This window comes from Aaosphaeria arxii (assembly GCF_010015735.1).
Source record: "Aaosphaeria arxii CBS 175.79 unplaced genomic scaffold BU24scaffold_5, whole genome shotgun sequence".
NCBI classification, from domain to species: domain Eukaryota; kingdom Fungi; phylum Ascomycota; class Dothideomycetes; order Pleosporales; genus Aaosphaeria; species Aaosphaeria arxii.
In genome coordinates, this window is record NW_022983478.1 from 972,801 (window position 1) to 992,653 (window position 19,853).

General features: G+C 48.9%; 7 protein-coding genes across 7 annotated transcripts; 5 read left to right on the forward strand and 2 right to left on the reverse strand.

Annotated features, from left to right (window-relative positions):
• Nucleotides 1-1,599: 1,599 nt before the first annotated feature.
• BU24DRAFT_463265 (CVNH domain-containing protein) lies at nt 1,600-2,076 on the forward strand (the record flags this gene model as incomplete). Its single annotated transcript, XM_033532102.1, has 2 exons — nt 1,600-1,756; nt 1,913-2,076. The coding sequence occupies 2 exons, from the start codon at nt 1,600-1,602 to the stop codon at nt 2,074-2,076; spliced, it is 321 nt and encodes a 106-aa protein (XP_033382817.1).
• A 1,520-nt stretch (nt 2,077-3,596) lies between these two features.
• Nucleotides 3,597-5,571, reverse strand: BU24DRAFT_392589 (cytochrome P450 61). Its single transcript, XM_033525164.1, has 4 exons — nt 5,278-5,571; nt 5,076-5,226; nt 3,772-5,017; nt 3,597-3,716 (listed from the first exon to the last, which is right to left on the reverse strand). The coding sequence occupies exons 1-4, from the start codon at nt 5,441-5,443 to the stop codon at nt 3,678-3,680; spliced, it is 1,602 nt and encodes a 533-aa protein (XP_033382818.1). The 5' UTR covers nt 5,444-5,571; the 3' UTR covers nt 3,597-3,677.
• Nucleotides 5,572-6,254: 683 nt separating this feature from the next.
• BU24DRAFT_214973 (uncharacterized protein) lies at nt 6,255-8,288 on the forward strand. Its single transcript, XM_033521989.1, has 4 exons — nt 6,255-6,637; nt 6,695-6,978; nt 7,038-7,162; nt 7,219-8,288. The coding sequence occupies exons 1-4, from the start codon at nt 6,340-6,342 to the stop codon at nt 7,952-7,954; spliced, it is 1,443 nt and encodes a 480-aa protein (XP_033382819.1). The 5' UTR covers nt 6,255-6,339; the 3' UTR covers nt 7,955-8,288.
• BU24DRAFT_214963 (PLP-dependent transferase) lies at nt 8,267-10,100 on the reverse strand. The gene has a single exon (XM_033521988.1). It carries the CDS (start codon nt 9,896-9,898, stop codon nt 8,579-8,581), a length of 1,320 nt encoding a protein of 439 aa, XP_033382820.1. The 5' UTR covers nt 9,899-10,100; the 3' UTR covers nt 8,267-8,578.
• A 212-nt stretch (nt 10,101-10,312) lies between these two features.
• On the forward strand, nt 10,313-12,672 carry BU24DRAFT_451511 (uncharacterized protein). The gene is made up of 3 exons (XM_033531112.1): nt 10,313-11,075; nt 11,131-11,565; nt 11,621-12,672. The coding sequence occupies exons 1-3, from the start codon at nt 10,372-10,374 to the stop codon at nt 12,471-12,473; spliced, it is 1,992 nt and encodes a 663-aa protein (XP_033382821.1). The 5' UTR covers nt 10,313-10,371; the 3' UTR covers nt 12,474-12,672.
• A 405-nt stretch (nt 12,673-13,077) lies between these two features.
• On the forward strand, nt 13,078-15,654 carry BU24DRAFT_215006 (uncharacterized protein). The gene is made up of 3 exons (XM_033521990.1): nt 13,078-13,162; nt 13,224-14,587; nt 14,688-15,654. The coding sequence occupies exons 1-3, from the start codon at nt 13,160-13,162 to the stop codon at nt 15,553-15,555; spliced, it is 2,235 nt and encodes a 744-aa protein (XP_033382822.1). The 5' UTR covers nt 13,078-13,159; the 3' UTR covers nt 15,556-15,654.
• Nucleotides 15,655-16,602: 948 nt separating this feature from the next.
• BU24DRAFT_481943 (general substrate transporter) lies at nt 16,603-18,518 on the forward strand (the record flags this gene model as incomplete). The annotated part of the gene is made up of 3 exons (XM_033533215.1): nt 16,603-16,800; nt 16,922-16,994; nt 17,056-18,518. The coding sequence occupies 3 exons, from the start codon at nt 16,603-16,605 to the stop codon at nt 18,348-18,350; spliced, it is 1,566 nt and encodes a 521-aa protein (XP_033382823.1). The 3' UTR covers nt 18,351-18,518.
• Between the last annotated feature and the right edge of the window lie 1,335 nt (nt 18,519-19,853).

Below are 19,853 nucleotides of genomic sequence, written 5' to 3' on the forward strand. Positions count from 1 at the left end.
CCATAAGCAGGTGGTCTTCAATAAAAGGCGCAGACATTCCTATTATTCAGTCTTATATAGCTCATGCAGCAATCGAGAGTGCGGTGTTGCTATGCGGTGGGGACAAATGATGATTGCATCGCCGGAGGCCACGCACAGCTTGAAGTCAACCATTGACGTCAAAATCACCCTGGATCATATACTCTGTTTGCACACACCATATAGATATCAGGGCTAACGTAGGATGTGACAGTAAAGATTACCACTTGCTTCTGTGACAAACGGGGCAGCTTGGCACAGTCGTCTACATTGAAGGCGAGACCTTTCTCACCGATCTAGCGCTAGGCGTTTGAGCAACGCGCTCACGACGCTCTTCGTATCCGTGATCGCTTACGCTGGCCATGGCCGAGCTTGCGGCAATTATTGGAGGGGCATTTCTTACCCCTCTACGTGACGTATATAACACGAACTCGCGTGGATGTTTGGTCTAGGAGTTTTATTTTTTTGTTGCCAATGTGCATGTACAGCCACAGTTGCTCCTGGGATTCAATTGGGAACAACCCATGGACTTTGTGACAAGAGTGGCCAACAGCATATGCAAGGCGCAAAACAAATGGTTCGACGATGCTAGGTAGGTACAATTCGTAGGTAGATGTTTGAGCAACGATGTTTCAAACCCCACCCGCACGTTTACGACGTGAGATCACCCCCAACATCGCGCAATGGTAACATAGACCCCGCGCTGAGCAATTTCTCGCCCAGAACCCGCACTGCCACGTCAGCGGAAGGGCTAGGCTCGGATCGCAAGTGACAAAGAACAGTAAGGAAGCATAATTGGGGTCGAAAGCGTTACGCTGCGCCTCATACGGTAGGCGGTAGGATATAATATGGGATCCTGACTTGGCATTTATGGGTCAGGGTCATAGTGCATGGCGACCAAGCGTACAATGATCCGGTCCACCATGCTTGGCTGTACTACCAAGTGAGATCACTTATTACCTATAAAGCGCTGTAAGGGTACATTATGAATATGGTAGCCATTGTCCTGGGTCATGTTTGATCCGCGTTCCGTATGGCAAATCAGATCGGCTGTAAGTGGTCCTACAGGATTCGCCTGTGAGATTTCAGTCGTGGAGGACGAACCCGTACCTTTCATTCGACACCAATCCAATTTTCCTCATGTACAATGCTCTGAGACTGTCGTAGATCCCGCATGTCCTCTCTGCAGCAGTCTAGAGACATACGTGCATTAGCCTTGCCGAATTCCCGTTTGAAGACCCTTAAACATGAGTCTCGTCTGACTTCAGCTGGACATGGGCTATGCCATTGCAGATGCCGTGCTGCCAACAGCCTGGAGAATATACCAAGAACTAAGGACCAAGTGCTGTGGGATAGTGGGGTGAATTCGAAGGTGCCACATGTGGCACATGGAAATTGCGGTGCTTGGGTGAAGGCAGCGACGAACGCTGGCGGCTGCTCGTGACAAACGCTCCTACCAGAGAGTATATATATTGATATCACCCATCGTGCGTTCCTCTCTTCTTCATTCAACAAACTTTTCACTCTCCAAACAATCACATTCTCAAAACCTTTTCCCTACCAAACCAGTTCTACACCAAAATGCCTGACTTCCACGCATCCGCACAAGATATTGAGCTTGATGGCTCTGTCCTAAAGGCCCACCTCTTCGATGTCGACGGAGAAAGCCACGAGGTCGAGATTGAGCTCAATGATATTCTCGGAAACGAGAACGGAAGCTTTTTGTGGGGCGGAGGCGGTAAGTTATCTGAAATGCATGCTGAAGAACTTACTTCGTCTTCAGCTTGAGATTTGAAGCTCATGCTTTGGCTGAGGAGCTCTTCCAAAAGCAACAGCTTCTGTTTCATGTGAAAGTCACAGAATCATAGAGTGGGCGCTAATAACAATATTGAAGGCTTCAACGATACCGCCGAAGACGTGCACCTCTCATTCGAAGGTGACGACAACTGGCCCATTCTTCGTGCCCGGCTCCAGAACGAGGATGGAGATTTCGTCGACGCCGATGTCAATCTCGCCGAGCGAATTGGAAACAACAACGGAGAGTTCACATTCGAGTAGAGACACGGAAGGCTCATGCGTAGGCTTCTTGAATGGACTCTAGCGCTGGATAAGGACATGACACATCCCAAGGAATAAAATTGTGCACACAAACTTGCTCTAACAGTTTTTTGATACCTGATATGATGTCGTCTCTGTGTACTTTGTCGTGATTCTTACCGATCACCATTGAAAGCATCGCTTGAGTGCTGACCCTAGTCTGATTCTGCATTGATTGTCCCATTTGCTTTTCCCAATTACGTCGCCGACTTCGGTACCTCACATTAGCAAAGCAAAACATTGTCGACTTGACTCCGGCCTTTCGAAGACCTTGCTATGTATTCTGGAATCTAGCGGTCCATTCATTTGTGGTTCGAGCAAGGTGGACACTTGTACCGAGGCTCCAACGATGCCGTCTTTATCAAGCACTCGATCCTGTAATATTCAATGGTGTCCGGAAACTAAGAAAGCCGGGAGTTAGGGGAGATCCATGTAATACTGTAAATCGTAGAATCACTCAATTGAACAATAATCCTCTTGATACCAACATTTTGGTGCCGACACTGCGTACGATATGAAGAATATTTGCAAAGCCCCCACACTCAGCCAAAACGCATCTCCGGATCCTTCTTAAGGCGGCGATTGGTGCTTTCTAGACCGAGAGGCGAGTATAGGCACTGCTGTTGGAAATGGAGCGGCCTTTGTTTTCACATCACACCCTCTTCAGACATCCGCATCATTGAATTCGTATCAAGACAATATTTTCATTGCTGGGCAGCCACCAAATGTCGCTGAAGCGTACGTCTGTAAAGCTTTCACATACAACGTGCTCTGTCAAAATAACATTGCCGCCGTCTATCACCATGGATTCTTCAGATGATTATACGGGAATTGTAACAACCCAGAAGCTTCGATATCCATTCATTCCAAAGGCTGTCCGAGAGCGACGCTCCTTTGGTGGTGTGAAGTTTTGTCATACTGAGGCGGGGATCAAACAACATGCAGAAGGCTTATTTCAACAATCATTGTAAATTATTGTTGGCGAGTACCTAGCTAGCGAAGCAGCAGGAGTCACGAACATGCAGCCATCAAGCTCTAAACCCGACTTTTGATGCGTGCCAACAGCAACAAGATATATCCATATTGATGGCATTACAGTCACCGTGGTCTCGAGAGTTTTTCGGAAGAAGCTGCACAAGACCCTACTTATAATGAGGTCGACGAAGAATGCGTGGAAGTTGCTAAGATCCTGAGCACCGCAGCGCCAATTTGTAGTTATCGATGTTAAAAGGTTTATTAAGAGGGGGCATTTGCTCTGTTGGTACGAACATGAAATTGGGATGTTTATTGGGAGGGGCTGTAAACGGTGGACTGTTGCGGAGTTTCTAGAACATGACTGGTCCGGGCAGACCCGGCAAGGAGGAACAAGCAAGTTTGACCGTGTCCTTCATTAGTTATGGCAATTGGCAGCGTTACCTAGCTAAAATGGATGCCTATGTGCCTCTAGCAAAAAAGAATGATGATATGATGTAGGTTGCCTTCTGGCATGAGAATTCATTGGAATGCAATTGTATTTATTACTATTAATTTATCCTATATTATTTTCAAAGAAAATCACTTTTTCATGCTGGTCGCTTTCTAAAAACTAAAGGACAATCATCCTGACGAGAAACGTTAGCTTGGAAGCAATAGGTGACATGGGGACGAAGAACTTACCATGGGGAAAAGTGTCGCAAAAACGCGGATCTCCTCGGATTTGTCGGTGGCATGATGCTCCCAATCGAGCTCCAATGCTGCCTTGCCAATCATACCTGCCATGGAAAGCGGCACGTATCTTCTGGCCAGACAATCGTGAGCACCCGCGCCGAAGACGAGCCAATTCCTGGTTTGCGATTCAGCATCGCCGGTGATCCAGCGGTCAGGATCAAACACATTTGGTTGAGGATATGCGACTGGGTCGTGCAGGGCCGGGTAGCAGGATGGGATAATCATCGAGCCTTTAGGGACGGTGTAGTTCGGAGAGACCGGGAAGTTCTTCGTCGCGAGGTATGGGACGAATATGACGGGCGGTCTATGGCGGAGGATTTCCTTGATAACAGCGTTGGTGTATGTGAGTGATTCCAGCATAGGGAGATCAAAAGGCTTGAACCGGTCGCCGCCGCGTGCAGCCAAGTTCTCCGCGCGGAGTCGGTCGAGTACATCGGGTCGCTGTGCAAGAATCTGGAACAACCAAGTAGTGGCACTGCTGGAGGCATCCTGTGACGCGAAAAGGAACGTGAAGAGTGTTTCTCCTATTTCTTCGTTGGTGAACTCGCGGATCATATTCGAAGGCCGCTCTGCAGGCTCTCCCGCAGCGATCTTCTCCCGGTACCGTTGTGACTCCATCATGTGAAGAACCCAATGGTCCACGATGCAGGTAGGTTCGGCACCAGTGGCCATGTTTGCCTTACAAGCCCCTGCGCATCTGGCAAATTCAGCATGCACGGCATCTGCAATTCGCTTGCCCAGCCACGTCTTGGTGTATGGAATGTACATTGATAATGGAACATTGACAAGCTCAAGTGCGGCGGTGGCAAGATAGAAGTCATCAGCGATCTTCTTTACGGCTTCTTGAGAAATGTAGTCTCCGAAGAAAGTGCGACATGAGAGCGCACAGTTGATCTCGCGGAACATAGCCATGAATGTCGTCGGCCGTCCTTTATTGGCTGCGCTCAATTGAACGAACTTTTCATAGTACTCGTCCAATACCTTCTCCTGCACCGGCAGATAGGTTGCCAGAGCTCGGTTCGTAAACAATGGCGTCAGGCCTCTTCGATACTCGGCGTGAGCTCTTCCTTGCAAGAAAACCCACGACTTGTGGCCCAGGATATCTCTGGCGATGGGGACGAGGCATGGCTCTGCATAGTTTGGCGACTTGAACACTTTGTGAGCTACATCTCGATCCGATGCGAGAACCACGAATCTGAGCTGTCGTCAGTACTACATCTGGTGTTGTACATTCATTCACAATGGCATCATACTTGTGGAATACTGATACACAACTAAGGGGACCGCTCGCCCACTGTGCGAGATATGCGTCGAACTTGGGATGAATCGCTTGGAGAAAAGGTCCAACGAATGGTATCTTGAATGTTGGACCTGCGATAGATCCTTTTCTTTTCAGATACATTACTTTGGTCCAAAGTTAGTTCTGGCTATCCAACGTTATGTTTTCGTCCTTACCTTGATCATACACAATCATTCCCAGGAGAATGGTAATGGCCCACTGCCATACCGACCATCCTGCAAAAACCCGCTGAAGAGCACTATCCGACAACGAGATGTTGGCATGCCAGGGAGAGGACTGTCCAGCAGGCAGGCTGGTGCTGTTCAGAACCTCTGCAGACATCTTGTACTAACAAATGAAAGGATCTTGACGCTTGCGGGTGATCTAGCTAAAGAACCAGATCCTTTCTTATATTCTACCAACTTCTAAAAAATGGCCACGCCCCACATGGAGGGGGAAAGGGACCAAAGGTAACCCTATCTCGCATTTTCCCCTGAACTTGAACAGAAAATGTTGATACTTGCTACCTTTCAGAGCGTCGTATTGGTCTTACGAGGTCGTACCATTCATCGGGAGCACTTCAGGACTACTTGAATTGGTTTAGACTCCGCCGCTTTGGAATTTCCATGGGTGGATGTCGATAAGGCTGTTGGGCTGGCCATCGAGAAAGCAGGGGTCAAGGATTGCGACACCAGTACCTATGTACACCGGCCTTTACCACGTCCGTGCAGAAGAAGAATACGTGCAATCGTATGATGGTACTAAAACGTAGTAGTCAATCACGAGAATTCATCTGGCAAATTTGATAAGTGTTTGATATCTTCGAGAGCAGTGTACTTGGGCGCCGTGAATGGAACCCTCAGAGACGGTACAACGAGTACCTATGTACTCGTACATATGGACAAACATATGCCGCGAAGCAGCGCCAGAGGAAATGGCTCGTAGGAACATTGTATCTGTATTCACTTAACAACAGTGTATGAAACACGCCATTCTCGGTAATTCGGTTGCTTTCTAATCGTCGTGAAAGGGGTTTTAATTCTGACTTCTCTTAATTTTAGTCCTGCGGCGACTAAGCCTATTCAGGAATCACGGCATCCACATCCTAAGTTCCATGACTCCATGCGATGCTCTTTCAATCATTCGTTCGTCCGTTCATCTGCTGGATATCTTACGACCCCAGTGCCCTCATCCAGTGCTGTCGTCCCAGTTGCACTTCGATTTATTAATTGTTATTGATGCGTCCAAGTCTCCGCCGGTCCTGCGCTGCATGCGCAAAGTCAAAGCACAGTTGCGACCTACGCACACCGCGGTGCTCACGTTGCAATAAGCGCAAGATCGAATGCGTATACGCAAATCAACCACTGACAGCGTCGCTACCATCTCCGAGCAGAGAAGCCCAGTCTGGATTGGTCACGCGATATCCGGGTAGCCATGGCCTTGTCGCCGGCCACAGTTTCGGGTCTTTAGATCCATTCGAATCTTATCCTCAAACGAAACTCTCGCGAGCACACGTCCAACGGCTCATCCACAGTTGTAGGTCACGTTACTCGTAGATCTCAATCAAGAGTGCGAGCTTAATTCTCCTTTCAGTTCTCCATAAGATTGCATTCCAATATTATCCACTGGATCTGGATGCAAATTCGAATCCGTTTCTTGTCTCCTGGTGGCCACTCGCTTTGGGTGATCCGGCGCTGTTCCATGTCTCTTTGCAGACAGCATGTCTTGACGAGGAGCGAAGTGCCCAGAAGGGCTTCGAAAGTTCGGAGATACTCATGGCGGACTCCGTCGTGCTACTTCGACACAAAATTGAGGATGCCGCTCTAGCCATACAGGATGGGACAATTAATACCGTGATTACACTGGCAACAATCGAGGTAGGTTGTCCATTTTTCCTCAATCATGTAAGCTAACGGTTGACTCTTGCAACAATCAGTTTGGCAAGGGGAATATCGATGTAAGCCAAATGCACATCAGCGGGGTAAAACGGCTTGTCGACCTAAGAGGTGGTATCAATGCGATCAGGCAAACTAGCCCACTTACTGCGAGAATGGTTAGTTGGTAAGTAGTCGAATCGCTGAGGTTGCACGCGAAATGTTGCTCACAGCCGTCCCAAGGGTTTCGATGCTCATCATGGGAAAACCCCAATTTCCAGTACAGACCGATGATGGAATCGGCAGTGGCATCCCCCCGATCCCTGAATGGCATTCAGAGATGCCAGATATGCAGTGGCATGAGACCGGCTTTGGAGATATCGAGATCGACCTCGATGTCGCTATTGTTCTCGTGCGCTTGCGGGGCATCTGTCTGCAAACCCGAGTAGCGCCATTGCCGACAGCACGACTTCACGACCTCACATGCTATGTGATACACCGTCTTTTACTTTCCGATCCGGAAGATAAACATGATCAGTTTTCTCCAGCGACTCAGGCCGTTCGTTATGCGATCATACTCTACATGCTCGTCACTCATGGACCAACATATTATCCGCACGATGGAATGCTGCACATGATTCTATCAAAATTTAGGGCATCGCTTGAAGGATTTAAGGAGACAAGTCGCAATCATGGCGCCCTAGATGTATGGCTGATTGCTGTCGGCATGGTGGTCGCTTCCAACACACCCCATTACCAGTGGTTTGCCACTGAAGCACAAGCGATTGCAATGTCTCTCCAGCTCGTCCAATGGCATGATATTCTTCAACATATGCACAGCATGATTTGGATTGATACGCCGCATGGTGAGGCTATCTTTCGGCCACACTGGCTTGCTTTTCTACCGCGACCCGAGGGAGTGCCACCCTTTGATAATACCTGGACCCCAGCATTTCACGACACGGACAAGAAACCATGAAAAACGAGACCTGGCTATTCAAACATTGTGTCAGCATCTACGGACAATGCAATCAGTAGTTCTAGGTTTTGAATTCGCCAAACAGAGTAATATCACTACACTGCATACGACAAGAAGATCGCTGGCAGGATCTTTGTTGGTTCGATGTCGTACACATACGACCAAATTCGCATCATTTGGAATCGAAGTGCTTCAAGACATCACTACTGCGACCTCGAAAGCTCTACCAAATGCCAATTGAGGATGGAGAGTAGGCTTTCACCACCACAACATACGGAGAGTTTCAGCAACAAAAGACCACCAAACAGAACGACTAGAATCTGGGATTGGGACAACCTGCGATGTTGTATAAGATCATGTCTTCTTGGCGCGACCCCGTCCACTAGAATTGTCATGTAACGCCACTCAACTGCAAGTCATCGTCTTTATTTTCGAAGATTTGGCTAATCGCTCTATTTATACATACCGCACTTGAAGGCTTACTTCATTGCATGGTTTGCTCCCTCAGTTATTGGGCAATGCCACGCTACGAGACCATTATCAAGTAGAGATACACACAAGAGTCTAGATTAAACAGCGGGCGCTTCTTCCTCGACGTCGAATCATCATTGATGAACGCCCAGACTACAGATGACTTCTTTGAGAAAGTACATGCCCAAATGCCTCATCTAGTATGGCTAAACCCTCCTCAATCTCATCTCCTGTTACTGTCACTGGGGGCGCTAATCTGAAAACACCTCCCATTCCGGGGAGATTGACAATATTGCATGAGAGTCCCATTTCCATAGCCCTATCAGAAACAGCTTGTCCCAGTTCAGACCCTGGCGCTTTCGTCTTCGCATCCGATATGATTTCTATACCTTGGAGCAGGCCCCGCCCTCGAACATCACCGATACACCAGTACTTCTGCTGAAGTTTCAATAGGCCTTTTCGCAATTGAGCGCCTCGCTCCGCTGCACGTTGGCAGATATTGTCTCGTTCCACGATTTCAAGGACTTTGTTTCCGACGGCTGCAGTCAGGGGATCATTGAGATGTGTAGTGAGCCAGAGGAATCCAGCTTCTTTGCAGCCTCTCTCAATCTCCGCGGTAGTAGTCACTGAGCCCAATGGAAGTCCACAGCCTAGTGTTTTGGAAAGTGCGAGAATGTCAGGAACAATCCCGTCTCGCTCGAAAGCGAACATTTGTCCAGTCCTACCAACGCCAGTCTGTGCCTCATCCATGATGAGCAGCATACCACGCTTTTTGCATTCTTCCGACATGCGCTGTAGATAACCCTCTGGTGGCTCAAGGATGCCGCCAGTCGACAGAATTGGCTCCATGATGAACGCTGCGAGAGAACCGACACTTTGTCTATCGATCATAGACCAGCCGAATTCCATTTCGGTCTCCCAGTCGTAGCTTCCGTCCGCTTTCCGGAATGGTGACCGAAAAGCATAGGGCGCGGGGAATGCCAATTGGCCAGGCACAGACGGTCCGCCGTTTTTGCGACCCGCCGAGTACGTTGCGGATCCAGCTCCCTGGGTCAGTCCGTGATAGCTGGCCGCGAAAGCGACGATCTCAAACTTGCCGGTGTAGCATTTGGCCATTTTGATCGCCGCCTCTGTCGTTTCAGATCCGGTACTGAGGAAGAAGGATTTTTCCAGCGGTGCTGGAGCGATACGGGCTAGTCGCTCTGCGAGGTCGATGACGGGGTTGGTGATCATGTTGCTGATGAGATGGTCGAGCTCAGCGCTGTACTTGTGCACGGTCTCAACGATCTCTGGATGGGAGTGGCCGAGAAGGGAACTCATTTGGCCAGAAGTGAAATCGAGAATTTGTCTACCTGAGCTGTCGTGGAGGCGGGTTCCATTTGCTTTGGTGATAATTACGGGAGAGAATGGAACACCGGTGTTCATTAGGAACCGGTTGGCCTTGGACCAAAACGCAGTCGGTTCTTGCGACATCTTGTCAAGCTCAACACCGTGAAGGATTTGTACGATAAAAAGAGATATGATGAAAATTTACTACTATCCAATGTTATGGGCAATGTACTAGATTTTATATCCAAAGACGCGGGTTCTGAGAAGTCGATATCATATCTGAATGACCAATTGGACACATGACAGTAATCTACAACCATGCAAGCGTGCCCTGTTCCGCGACGGAAAATTCAATTGAAATCCATGCTGGAAAGATGCACATGCAGTTTGCCCGAGGACTTTGAGGGGCGTCAAGAGTTTCCCGCGGTGTGTTCGCGATGTACTTAAATAAGGAATGGATCTCTGGCTTATGATTGGTGGACAACTAAAGTTTTCCGCGGCAAACTCTGTGAACAACCGGACTCGTTCGGGAATGTTGGCCAATCTTTTGAGGAGCATCAAGTGGCTATCAGCTTATCTCTATTCCACAATGAGAAGTCGGATGACCATCTGATGCCATGGACAGTGGAAGTACTTCTCGCATTCATCTGGAAGAGCGACCATATCGTTCTCATCTCCAGCCTGCCTGCCTACCATGTCGAAAACGTAAATCACGCTGCAAGACCATCAGTTCCTCAACTAAATGTCTCACTTGTGAATCGCATGGTACGAGCTGTGTCTTTCCACCAACGGAAGACAAAGAACGACCGAAGAACCGCTTGAACCACAGAACAAGGGCTGCGCGAAGAATTCGGAACACCTCCAGCGGGCAAGGCAATTATCTTGAGCACAACGCGATACGGTCGCCATCGAATATCTCAACCGGTTCATCCTCGCAAATCTATGCTGCAACCCAAGCTAGATATAGCAACAGGAATAGAAGTGCGATAATAAATGATGCGCAACGAGAGGACCACTCATCTCATCTTGTGACATTATTAGGAGAGTCCGGCAACGACAACTCTCATGTCGTCAGTCCCGCCATAGTGGATGATAGTGAAGTTTTGCACAGCTATTTAGCCACGTCTCCAGGAGGGAGAAATAGAATGTCCAAGCAGACCGATCATCAATCGCCGTCAGTATCCAGCCGGAGAGGACGAGTGTTGTTCAATTCCTTTCCGCGACGACCATTGGGGGTCTCCGCTGATCAGTCGCCTGCATTTCATAAGTGTGAGCTTATCGAAAAGTTTCTGGACCATGATCTGGAAGAGGTCGTCAATATGTAGGTTTATTCATTATGCCCCCATTACTCTGCAGTCTTGAGCTAATCGGATCAGGTTTTTTACACATGCTAATATCTGCTTCCCAATATTCGATGCCACCTCTTTCAAGAGAACCTTCACGAATCATAGGAGGAAGATATCCCCTGCTCTACTCTCTAATCTTTATGCCAACTCCTTGGTCTACTGGTCCAAATCATCTTCTATAACCGGCCGTTGCCCGGATGTTCGTTTCATCTGGGTTCAAGCGAATGAAGCTTTAATGGCAGAGATCTTCCTATCTCCAGGGCTGTCGACAGTGATAACGATCGTCCTGAACATATGCGGAAGGCCTAGCACCTCGATCTTTGGGAACGGTGGTATGCTCGGTATAGCCATTTCTTTGTCGCATGCCTTGGGTCTTCATCGTGATCCGTCTAATTGGGACATTCCTCCCTCGGAGAAGAGTTTCAGAACTAGAGTTTGGTGGCTCATCGTTGTTCTCGACCGATGGTAAGAAGAAAACTCTATATTCAGGAGATTCAAGTGCTGAATATGCCGTGAATAGGTGTAGCCTTGCTTATGGCACCCCTCTCCATATCCATCGCGCTCAGCACGATGTCCCCCTTCCAACATTACAAGATATCTATCCTCACGGAGGAACATCTATCCAGCTTGCTGCTGCCTCTATCTTCGTCTCATGGGTCTCCTTGACAGAAGTACTCGGCCGGTTATTGGAGCATATCTACCACGTGTCTAAAGCCGCAACGCTCAAATCAACCGTAAACGAGAATCTTCAGTTAGAGATCATTTTAACAGAGTGGGAAGAATCATTACCTGAAGACATAAGGAAAATCGTAATGCGAGGAACTGACCTATCCATTCCCGGTGCTGCCAATTTTCGCCTGGCTTATCTAGCTGTAAAGCTTCTCCTCCGCCGGATACAGCTGGATATGGACATGAGCGAACGTCACTATGAATCAGAGGACATGTCTCAGTACAACATATACTCGCAGCGGGCGGCTGAAGAAATTGTCCTCCTCATCAAAGAACTAGACGAATCCCACCTTTCCGGGTTCTGGATTCCCGTCAATGCATTCGCGATTACTTCCGCGACGACACTTCTACTAAGGAGTTCATTGAGATCCAAAGACCCTGCCCACAGCCCGCCGTTGCGCATCGCAAAGGATATGATCGCTTGTCTGCGAAGACTACAACAAGATTCCGGATGGGATCTAGCGGATAATTGCATCGCGAGCTGCGGCGATGTCGTGGAAAAGATCGAGGCGCATGGTAATGCTCCGACTACCGAGCCTACTACTTACCTTCAAGACATGTTGGATAACGACTCATTTGCTTTGGATGACTTCCTGTTGGATCCTGTCTATGCTTTCGATGATGGGTGTTGGGACTTGAGCTAGGCTTGCAATTGCTATTCAAATCTTAATGTGAAGCCAGGATTATATTGCACAGGGAGGTACAAGGCGGGTGCGTTGAGGATAGAGGGGCTTTGCCATCTCAACCTGGGCTTATACGGGCCGTAGGATATTACGAGAGCAGACAAGATAGAATTATTTGTACAATCGCTAACTATACAGACGCTGATATGGGTGTTGAAAGTACTTGTAAGCGCAACTTTAATTCTTATTGTGTTCTGGTGCTGTAGCAGCCGTTTTCTTAGCAAGAAGACTAACTAGCATCTGATTGGACGAGTAAGTGAGGAAAAGCGAACTCCGCAGCCGGAATTGAATTCCGTATCCGACATATCCATCACCATCACCATCGCCGTCACCCCTACACTACACTACAATCATCATCGTACATTCTTCCCCTTCGCATCCCACTGTGGCCATCTATGTTCGCAATATCTATCAATTTCTTCTAATAGCATAGTCATACGTACGTGCAAAATAGTCCACAGCAGACGAACTTTGCATAACGTGGCCCAGTTCCAATGGCAGTAGTGTGCTAGAAGAGCAATTCTCCATCGCGCCAGGCTGTAGTGCAGATCTATTCGCGACCTAGGTTTCCCAAAACACTATTGTGTATATCGTTTGCAGTATAATTTTCGGGATCTTTCCCATCTTTCACTTGGAAATGGTACATCATGGTGCGTGCAATACCCTTGAAGAGCGCCACTTAGAGGTCTCATTTGTTTAACTGATGATCAGACTGGTTTAGGATTCCCGGCAAGATTACGTGTGTCACACCAGAACCGTACCTTGAACAAGAACTTTAGACGGAATGGAAAGCTTCAATCTTGTGAACCATGTCGTAAGGGAAAGCTTCGATGCGACCACATGATGCCGCACTGCGGTCGCTGCATCAGACGGAACAAGACCGAGCAATGTGTCTACCATCCTGCTCCTCTGACTAAGGCCACAGCCATCCCAACTCCTGAGCCCTCAGAGACCGCTGCCTCTTCGACCGTAGTCTGTCAAGAAGAAAGCAACAGCACCTTCGCAACACTATCCTTTCCTCGCCCGGACAGTCCTTCCACGACGCCACCGAGACTACCGCGAGCCAGTAGTCTTCCTGCGCAACCCCCATCGAATCAAGAACCTCTCTGTTCTGATGAGCTTGGTCAGCCGCTTCACCACACCGAAGCCCTCGATGAACCTATGAAGCATCGCAGAAAGGAGGAATTCATCTCTCATTCCGCCATCGTAGCGGAGAATGAGCTAAGTGTTGGCATATTACCAGCCCCTCATTTGGGAGACTCGACTGGTCATTCTAGAATTCCTCAGTCGCATATTGAGAGAGGTGCTCTAGTTCTTGGTCTACTCAAGAATCTTCCGCAGCTTGATGTATACATCCAGAAGCTATTTCAATTCTGCCAAGGCACCATCATCATCGAACCCATGGTGAAGATCTGGGTCACTGAACTTTGGTCTACATGGCGCAAAGTGCTTGAATCTCAGAGGCCAGAAGAACTTCGTAAGATGTCGGAAAAGGTCTGGGAGAACACAACAAAGCCTCTGTCCCGCCTCTTAGACCGGCACACGAAGCCGCGCGAGTTTCTCATGAACACCACTGGCGAGCACCTCCGGTGGGAAGTTGTTGGTATCATCACTTCTCTGGTTGGGCTACTGACCCAAACACTACAAGATGGTGACCCTATCTTTTGTTCGCACGATGAAGCGCCTGTGGATCGCACGGCGCTCACACTGAAGACTTTCAATGCTTCGGAGGTGTGCCTTTCGTTTTGCAAAGATTATGACATCGTAAACGATCTCTTCATATGGTTCTTGTATGAGCAGACAGTCCTGGCGTGCTCTCTACACTCGAAAGGGAGTTATTATAATTGGCAACGGTCGTCGTACGTTTGCCAGGCGCTCATCGCCTTTGGCCTACATCAGAAGATCGAAGTCGACGATCAGACCCCATTTTTCATCGCCGAATTTCGCAAGCGTGTCTTCATAAGCCAGTACGACAACGATAAATACTCGGCATCTTTTGTTGGGCGGCCTCCGCGATTGACACGCCAGTACTGCCTCTTGCAGTTCCCGTTGGACCTGACCGACGCGCAAATCATGTACGTACAATGTCACTAATTCGTTACTTTCATACTCTGTTCATCTTCTTGAAAAGGAACAGTTTTCGCCGACGCCTGGCAATAGCTGATCATACCGCAGGTCTGACGGTTTCGCGCTGGAGTATGCATTGACCAACCTGGATCAAGAAGGATGGAACACGCACGGTAGTATCCAGCGCTGCACTATCTCGCGAGTTTTTGCAGCTAATGCTTTGCTCATGGAGGAGACCTTGGAGATCTCTCTGGGCCTTTTGTCGACTGAAGAGATCCTGAGTCGTGCAGCAGATATCGAGAGGCGCGTTATCCAGACTTGGGAGAACATGCCACCATTCCTCAAGATAGACACCCAAAACCCTTACGATGCGAAGCGCGCACCAGTGGAGCTGTTATTCCAAACACTGATACGGCTCGCGGATTTCAACCATCATTTTCTTTTGCAACGAACCCTCATCAAGAAGGTGGGCGCCGATTCTACCAAACTCCTCGCCGTTTCCAGAGACATTTTCAAATTTATACTGTGCATGGCCAACAATCGAGATATTTTCCGAGACTTTCAACTGGATTACACCCAATTGCTATGTATGTTTCTACCAGCAGCCGCGGTAGTCGCAGTCGAGCTTCTCCACCAAGAGCAAGAACCTGTGGCCGCTTCTGCAGCGGCGAATCACCTGCCTCGGTCCGAGACCATCCAAGATCTTTCCGTCATGGTAGCCACCCTTGCCAGTGTCAAAGCAGATAGCGCAGCATACAAGATCTGCGACCGAGGGAGGAGATTCATCAAGAAAACGCTCGATACCATCCTATCACCACCGCGACTTGAAGCGGTGGCAAGTACGTCTGGTAATGATTCATACACAACTACTAGCAATCTTGACGTGCCGTTGTTTCAGACGGGTACCGATGGAGACTTTATGAAGTGGCTGGAAAGTATGGACTGGGAACAAGATAACTGGGCGAACCTGACATGAATGGGGTACAATCCCCAGCAAATATGAGATTTTAAAATAGCCGTCATTCAATTGGAACGCGGTTACCAACCCAAGGTCTTGGAAACTTCTATAGCACCATAGCGCCGGTTGTCGACCCGCAATGCGTTGGTCACATAAAAGAAGAGTGTTTCATCGTCACGAGCGAACAATTGGGAAGGTCTCACGATATTGCAACCATGACCAACCGGTTCAATTGTTACGATAGCCAATCACACGCCAGAGATTCCATTTTTTCCACTTTCGGAGGGGTAAACAAAGCGCACTGTCTTCCACACTGCGTGGGATGGTCGCGGGATGTCCACGGGATACATCCATTGAAGGCGACACGACGGATGCGGCCAAAATGTACAACTGAGCCGAGGAAATCCGGGCGGATGCTATCTACCTTTATTATATTGTTTCTACCTTCACGATGACTTCACTTATGAAGTGTGCCCTTGGCTGATGTTGAGAAGGCTGCGAATTTGTTCTGGGGCACCTGGACACGGACCAATTAGCGGCCGCGAATATCACCTCTGCGAGATACGGATTGTATCCTCCAAAGGATAATGCAATTATTATTACATTTTATGTTCTGGGTCAGCCGTTCTGGAAGTTGTGATGTTGATGTTCTCATGAAAGTATATACATGATAGTAGCGGGTAGACGGCTCTCCACTCCTCCGTCTCCATGATATTTCCGCATTGGGAAGTGCAGCCAAAGTCGCACATTCCGTTCACTCCCGTTGCGGCGCTCTCCAAAGTGAAGGTCTTTTGTCTTTTCACAATCACTTAATCATCATCGTCACCGCGCTGCTCACGTGGGGGTCTGTTCGCTGCGTCCGGCACAAAGTGAAGTTGCCAGGCCGCACTGAGGCACCTGTACTTAAGATCTCATTCCATCCACTGATTTCCCCCCACACTCAACAACCTCTCTCCCTTGCGTTACAACAACAACCAATACCGCACGCGAAACCAACTTCACCATTCTCAGTTACCAACCATCCGTAACCGCAGAAGTAATCCCTTGCATCAACTACGACCCACGATGCCCGCCTGGGGCCCTTCTTCCGCTCCGCGCGGTAACCTCGATCGCGTGGAGGCTCCAGTCACCCTCCGCGGCTATCTCCTCTGTGTATTTGCTGCCTTTGGAGGTATTCTCTTTGGCTATGATTCTGGATACATCAATGGTGTGATGGGCATGAATTACTTCAAGGAGGAGTTTGGCAGTACGTATTCCCACCTTGTTTTTGCCATTTGAGAAGACTGTAAACAATGCAATCCAAACTTGAAACTTACCAACACGCAAAACAGGCCCATCCACAAGCAAGGATGCTTCCAATGGTTTACTATATACCGCGGCTCAGCAATCCTTGATTGTCTCCATCCTCTCTGCGGGCACCTTCTTCGGAGCCCTTTTCGCTGGCTCTGTCGCTGATTGTAAGTTCAAACTTCACCTTCACTTTCCACGTGACGAGCCACATTCGTTGACTTCTTCCAGGGATTGGCCGCCGCTCGACCATCATTGCGGGATGTGGTATCTTCTCTGTCGGTGTGGCTCTCCAGGTCGCATCCACTACCGTTTCCTTGTTGGTACCTGGCCGTCTCATTGCTGGTATTGGTGTTGGTTTCGTTTCTGCCATCATCATCCTATACATGTCTGAGATTGCGCCGAAATCCATTCGTGGAGCAATTGTCTCTGGTTACCAGTTCTGTATCACCATCGGTCTCCTGCTCGCTGCTGTCATCGATAAAGCGACCGAGCATAACACTACGACGGCATCTTACCGAATTCCTATGGCGATACAGTGGCTCTGGGCAATAATTCTCGCTGGTGGTCTCTTCTTCCTGCCAGAGTCTCCACGCTACTACGTCAAGAACGACCAATATGATCGTGCCGCCAAAGCCCTTGCAACCCTTCGTGGCCAGCCTGTAGAGTCTCAATATATCAAGGATGAGCTTGCCGAGTTAGTCGCCAACTTTCGCTACGAGATGGAGAACATGCAAATCTCTTGGATGGACTGCTTCCGTGGTGGCTGGACACCATCCTCCAACCTCCGCCGCGTAGTTCTCGGCATGGCTTTGCAGATGATGCAGCAGTGGACTGGCGTCAACTTCATATTCTACTATGGTACCACAATCTTCCAGTCCGTCGGTCTCAAGAACCCATTCGTCATCTCCATGATAACGACTGCCGTCAATGTCGGCTCGACTCCTCTCTCTTTCTGGACTATCGAGCGTTTCGGCCGACGTATTCTCCTCATCTACGGCGCCGTTGGTATGCTTGTTTGTGAGTTCATCATTGCTGGTGTTGGCACTGCCCTCCCCGGATCCAACGCTGCCGGCTATTGTCTCATCGTCTTCACTTGCTTCTACATCTTCTTCTTTGCTTCGACGTGGGGCCCCGCCGCCTGGGTGGTCATTGGAGAGATTTTCCCTCTTCCGATTCGTGCGAAGGGTGTTGCTCTTTCTACGGCATCAAATTGGTTTTGGAACTTCATCATTGGTTTCATTACTCCCTATTTGATGGCAGAGGATCAGGGTAACTTAAAGGCAAAGGTATTCTTCATTTGGGGTACTACCTGCACTGTCTGCGTCCTCTTTGCATACTTCTTCGTTCCGGAGACCAAGGGGCTCTCCCTTGAGCAGGTCGACCGCATGCTCGAAGAGACGACTCCACGCACTAGCTCCAAATGGATCCCGCATACTACGTACTCCAACGAGCCTGCCCAAGAGGACACCGAGATCATGGTTGCCAAGGCAGCTGCCACAGTGGAGCATCGTGATGCTGTCTAATCTCACTGGTATTTCTCTGTGTCATGTACCCGTCATGGCCACGGTTTCCTTCGTCTGGGTGGTATAGTCTTTTTTGTCCAGGTCTTTTTCTTTCAACCTTGGCCAATTACGGTTTATATGTTTCTCTTTCACTCTAGGCAGTTTCAGCTCCTTTGGTATCTGGTATACGTATCCTCCGGTCCTCGTGGACATATCTTCTTATACCACGGACGACCTATACATGACGTACTTTGGAAAGTCCTCTTCTTTTCTCCTTTTCCTAGTCTCTTCAATTCGATGTTTGATATGGCCTTTATCATGATACCCACTAGGGACGATAGATTGTCATAGCATGCATGGAGTTCTGCATTGAAATCGGTCTCTGCCTACCGTTCTCGGTCGCTACCAGTCTGTGCAATTTCTCAGCTTTAACAGGAACAATGATGGATTATAATACAAACTTGAATCGTTATAAATATGGTGATCTATCTGTGCTGACCTTGAAATCCCAATTTCTTGTGACTGTATATACTTAAGAGGATTCGTGCTCTTCGTGCACTTCGATTCCCGCCAGCGTACGGGATGTACATCACTGCCTCCTACAAAACGACGAAACTAGCAGTACTAGACGAACTTCATAGGATAACATATGTTTTCTCTCTGCTAGGCATTATTGCCCTGAAAAGATGAGTGTGCTACAAAAACAACAACACGGCAGACCCCTTACCCATAGGCGAAGGTGGCGGACGCCGATGCATGCGCTCCCGGGGGACTGCCTGCAACGAGTGCCGATCTTCGCGTAAGAATCATCAGGCAAAAAAAAGGCAAACACCGACAACCAGTTCAGACTGGTCGCATGGGAGGCCGCCGTCTTATATCCCGCAGCGCAACGTGGGAGCTGTGCTGCGCCTTGCTGTCGCATTTCTCGCATTCAGGCGAGACGGTGATGCACGAGGGCGGGAGATTTTCTGAGCACATAGCAAAGATATTGGAAGGCTGTATGTGCATCTTCGTGAGCGAACAATTGGAGGGTTTTGTTTCCCGTATGGCAAATCCGAATATGGACAGTCTCAAATGCCATTATTTGGACTGGTGAAAAGTAACTAATGATTTCTAATTATACGGCAGCCTGATCAGAAGGGGATTACCCCACATCTCTTCAACCCTCAGCCTCGATCGACAATCTCGACAACACTCCACCAACTTAAACAAGAACAATGTGGCACTCATAACATGCCGTAGTATACTCCGAAACCGCCATGTCTTTCTGCAAGACATGCACCGAAATATTCGCTTTCCCCTGGACATTGTCTGACGAAGAATGGACTTGCTCGGTATCAGGCCCTCACCATGACTCTCTCCCCCATCTCCAGCAAGCCGCAGGCGAGGGCTGTCGCATTTGCAGAGCCATCTGGTCTGAATGCCAATTCCTCGCCGCAACAGCCACAGACAAGGCCGCGGCGAGGGATGTCCGGGCTCACACGACATTCAGGATCGTGCACGGGTGTACGGGGCTCGAGCATG

Bases quoted from the DNA above. Each gene is read 5' to 3' on its own strand.
- BU24DRAFT_392589 (XM_033525164.1), bottom strand. From the start codon at position 5,443: ATGTCTGCAGAGGTTCTGAACAGCACCAGCCTGCCTGCTGGACAGTCC. The intron at 5,227-5,277 runs GTAAGGACGAAA...TTTGGACCAAAG, and splicing joins AATGATTGTGTATGATCAAG to TAATGTATCTGAAAAGAAAA. The intron at 5,018-5,075 runs GTATGATGCCAT...ACGACAGCTCAG, and splicing joins TGTGTATCAGTATTCCACAA to ATTCGTGGTTCTCGCATCGG.
- BU24DRAFT_214973 (XM_033521989.1), top strand. From the start codon at position 6,340: ATGCGTCCAAGTCTCCGCCGGTCCTGCGCTGCATGCGCAAAGTCAAAG. The intron at 6,638-6,694 runs GTAGGTCACGTT...TTCTCCTTTCAG, and splicing joins CCAACGGCTCATCCACAGTT to TTCTCCATAAGATTGCATTC. The intron at 6,979-7,037 runs GTAGGTTGTCCA...TGCAACAATCAG, and splicing joins TTACACTGGCAACAATCGAG to TTTGGCAAGGGGAATATCGA.
- BU24DRAFT_214963 (XM_033521988.1), bottom strand. From the start codon at position 9,898: ATGTCGCAAGAACCGACTGCGTTTTGGTCCAAGGCCAACCGGTTCCTA.
- BU24DRAFT_451511 (XM_033531112.1), top strand. From the start codon at position 10,372: ATGGACAGTGGAAGTACTTCTCGCATTCATCTGGAAGAGCGACCATAT. The intron at 11,076-11,130 runs GTAGGTTTATTC...TAATCGGATCAG, and splicing joins CTGGAAGAGGTCGTCAATAT to GTTTTTTACACATGCTAATA. The intron at 11,566-11,620 runs GTAAGAAGAAAA...TGCCGTGAATAG, and splicing joins ATCGTTGTTCTCGACCGATG to GTGTAGCCTTGCTTATGGCA.
- BU24DRAFT_215006 (XM_033521990.1), top strand. The intron at 14,588-14,687 runs GTACGTACAATG...ATCATACCGCAG, and splicing joins CTGACCGACGCGCAAATCAT to GTCTGACGGTTTCGCGCTGG.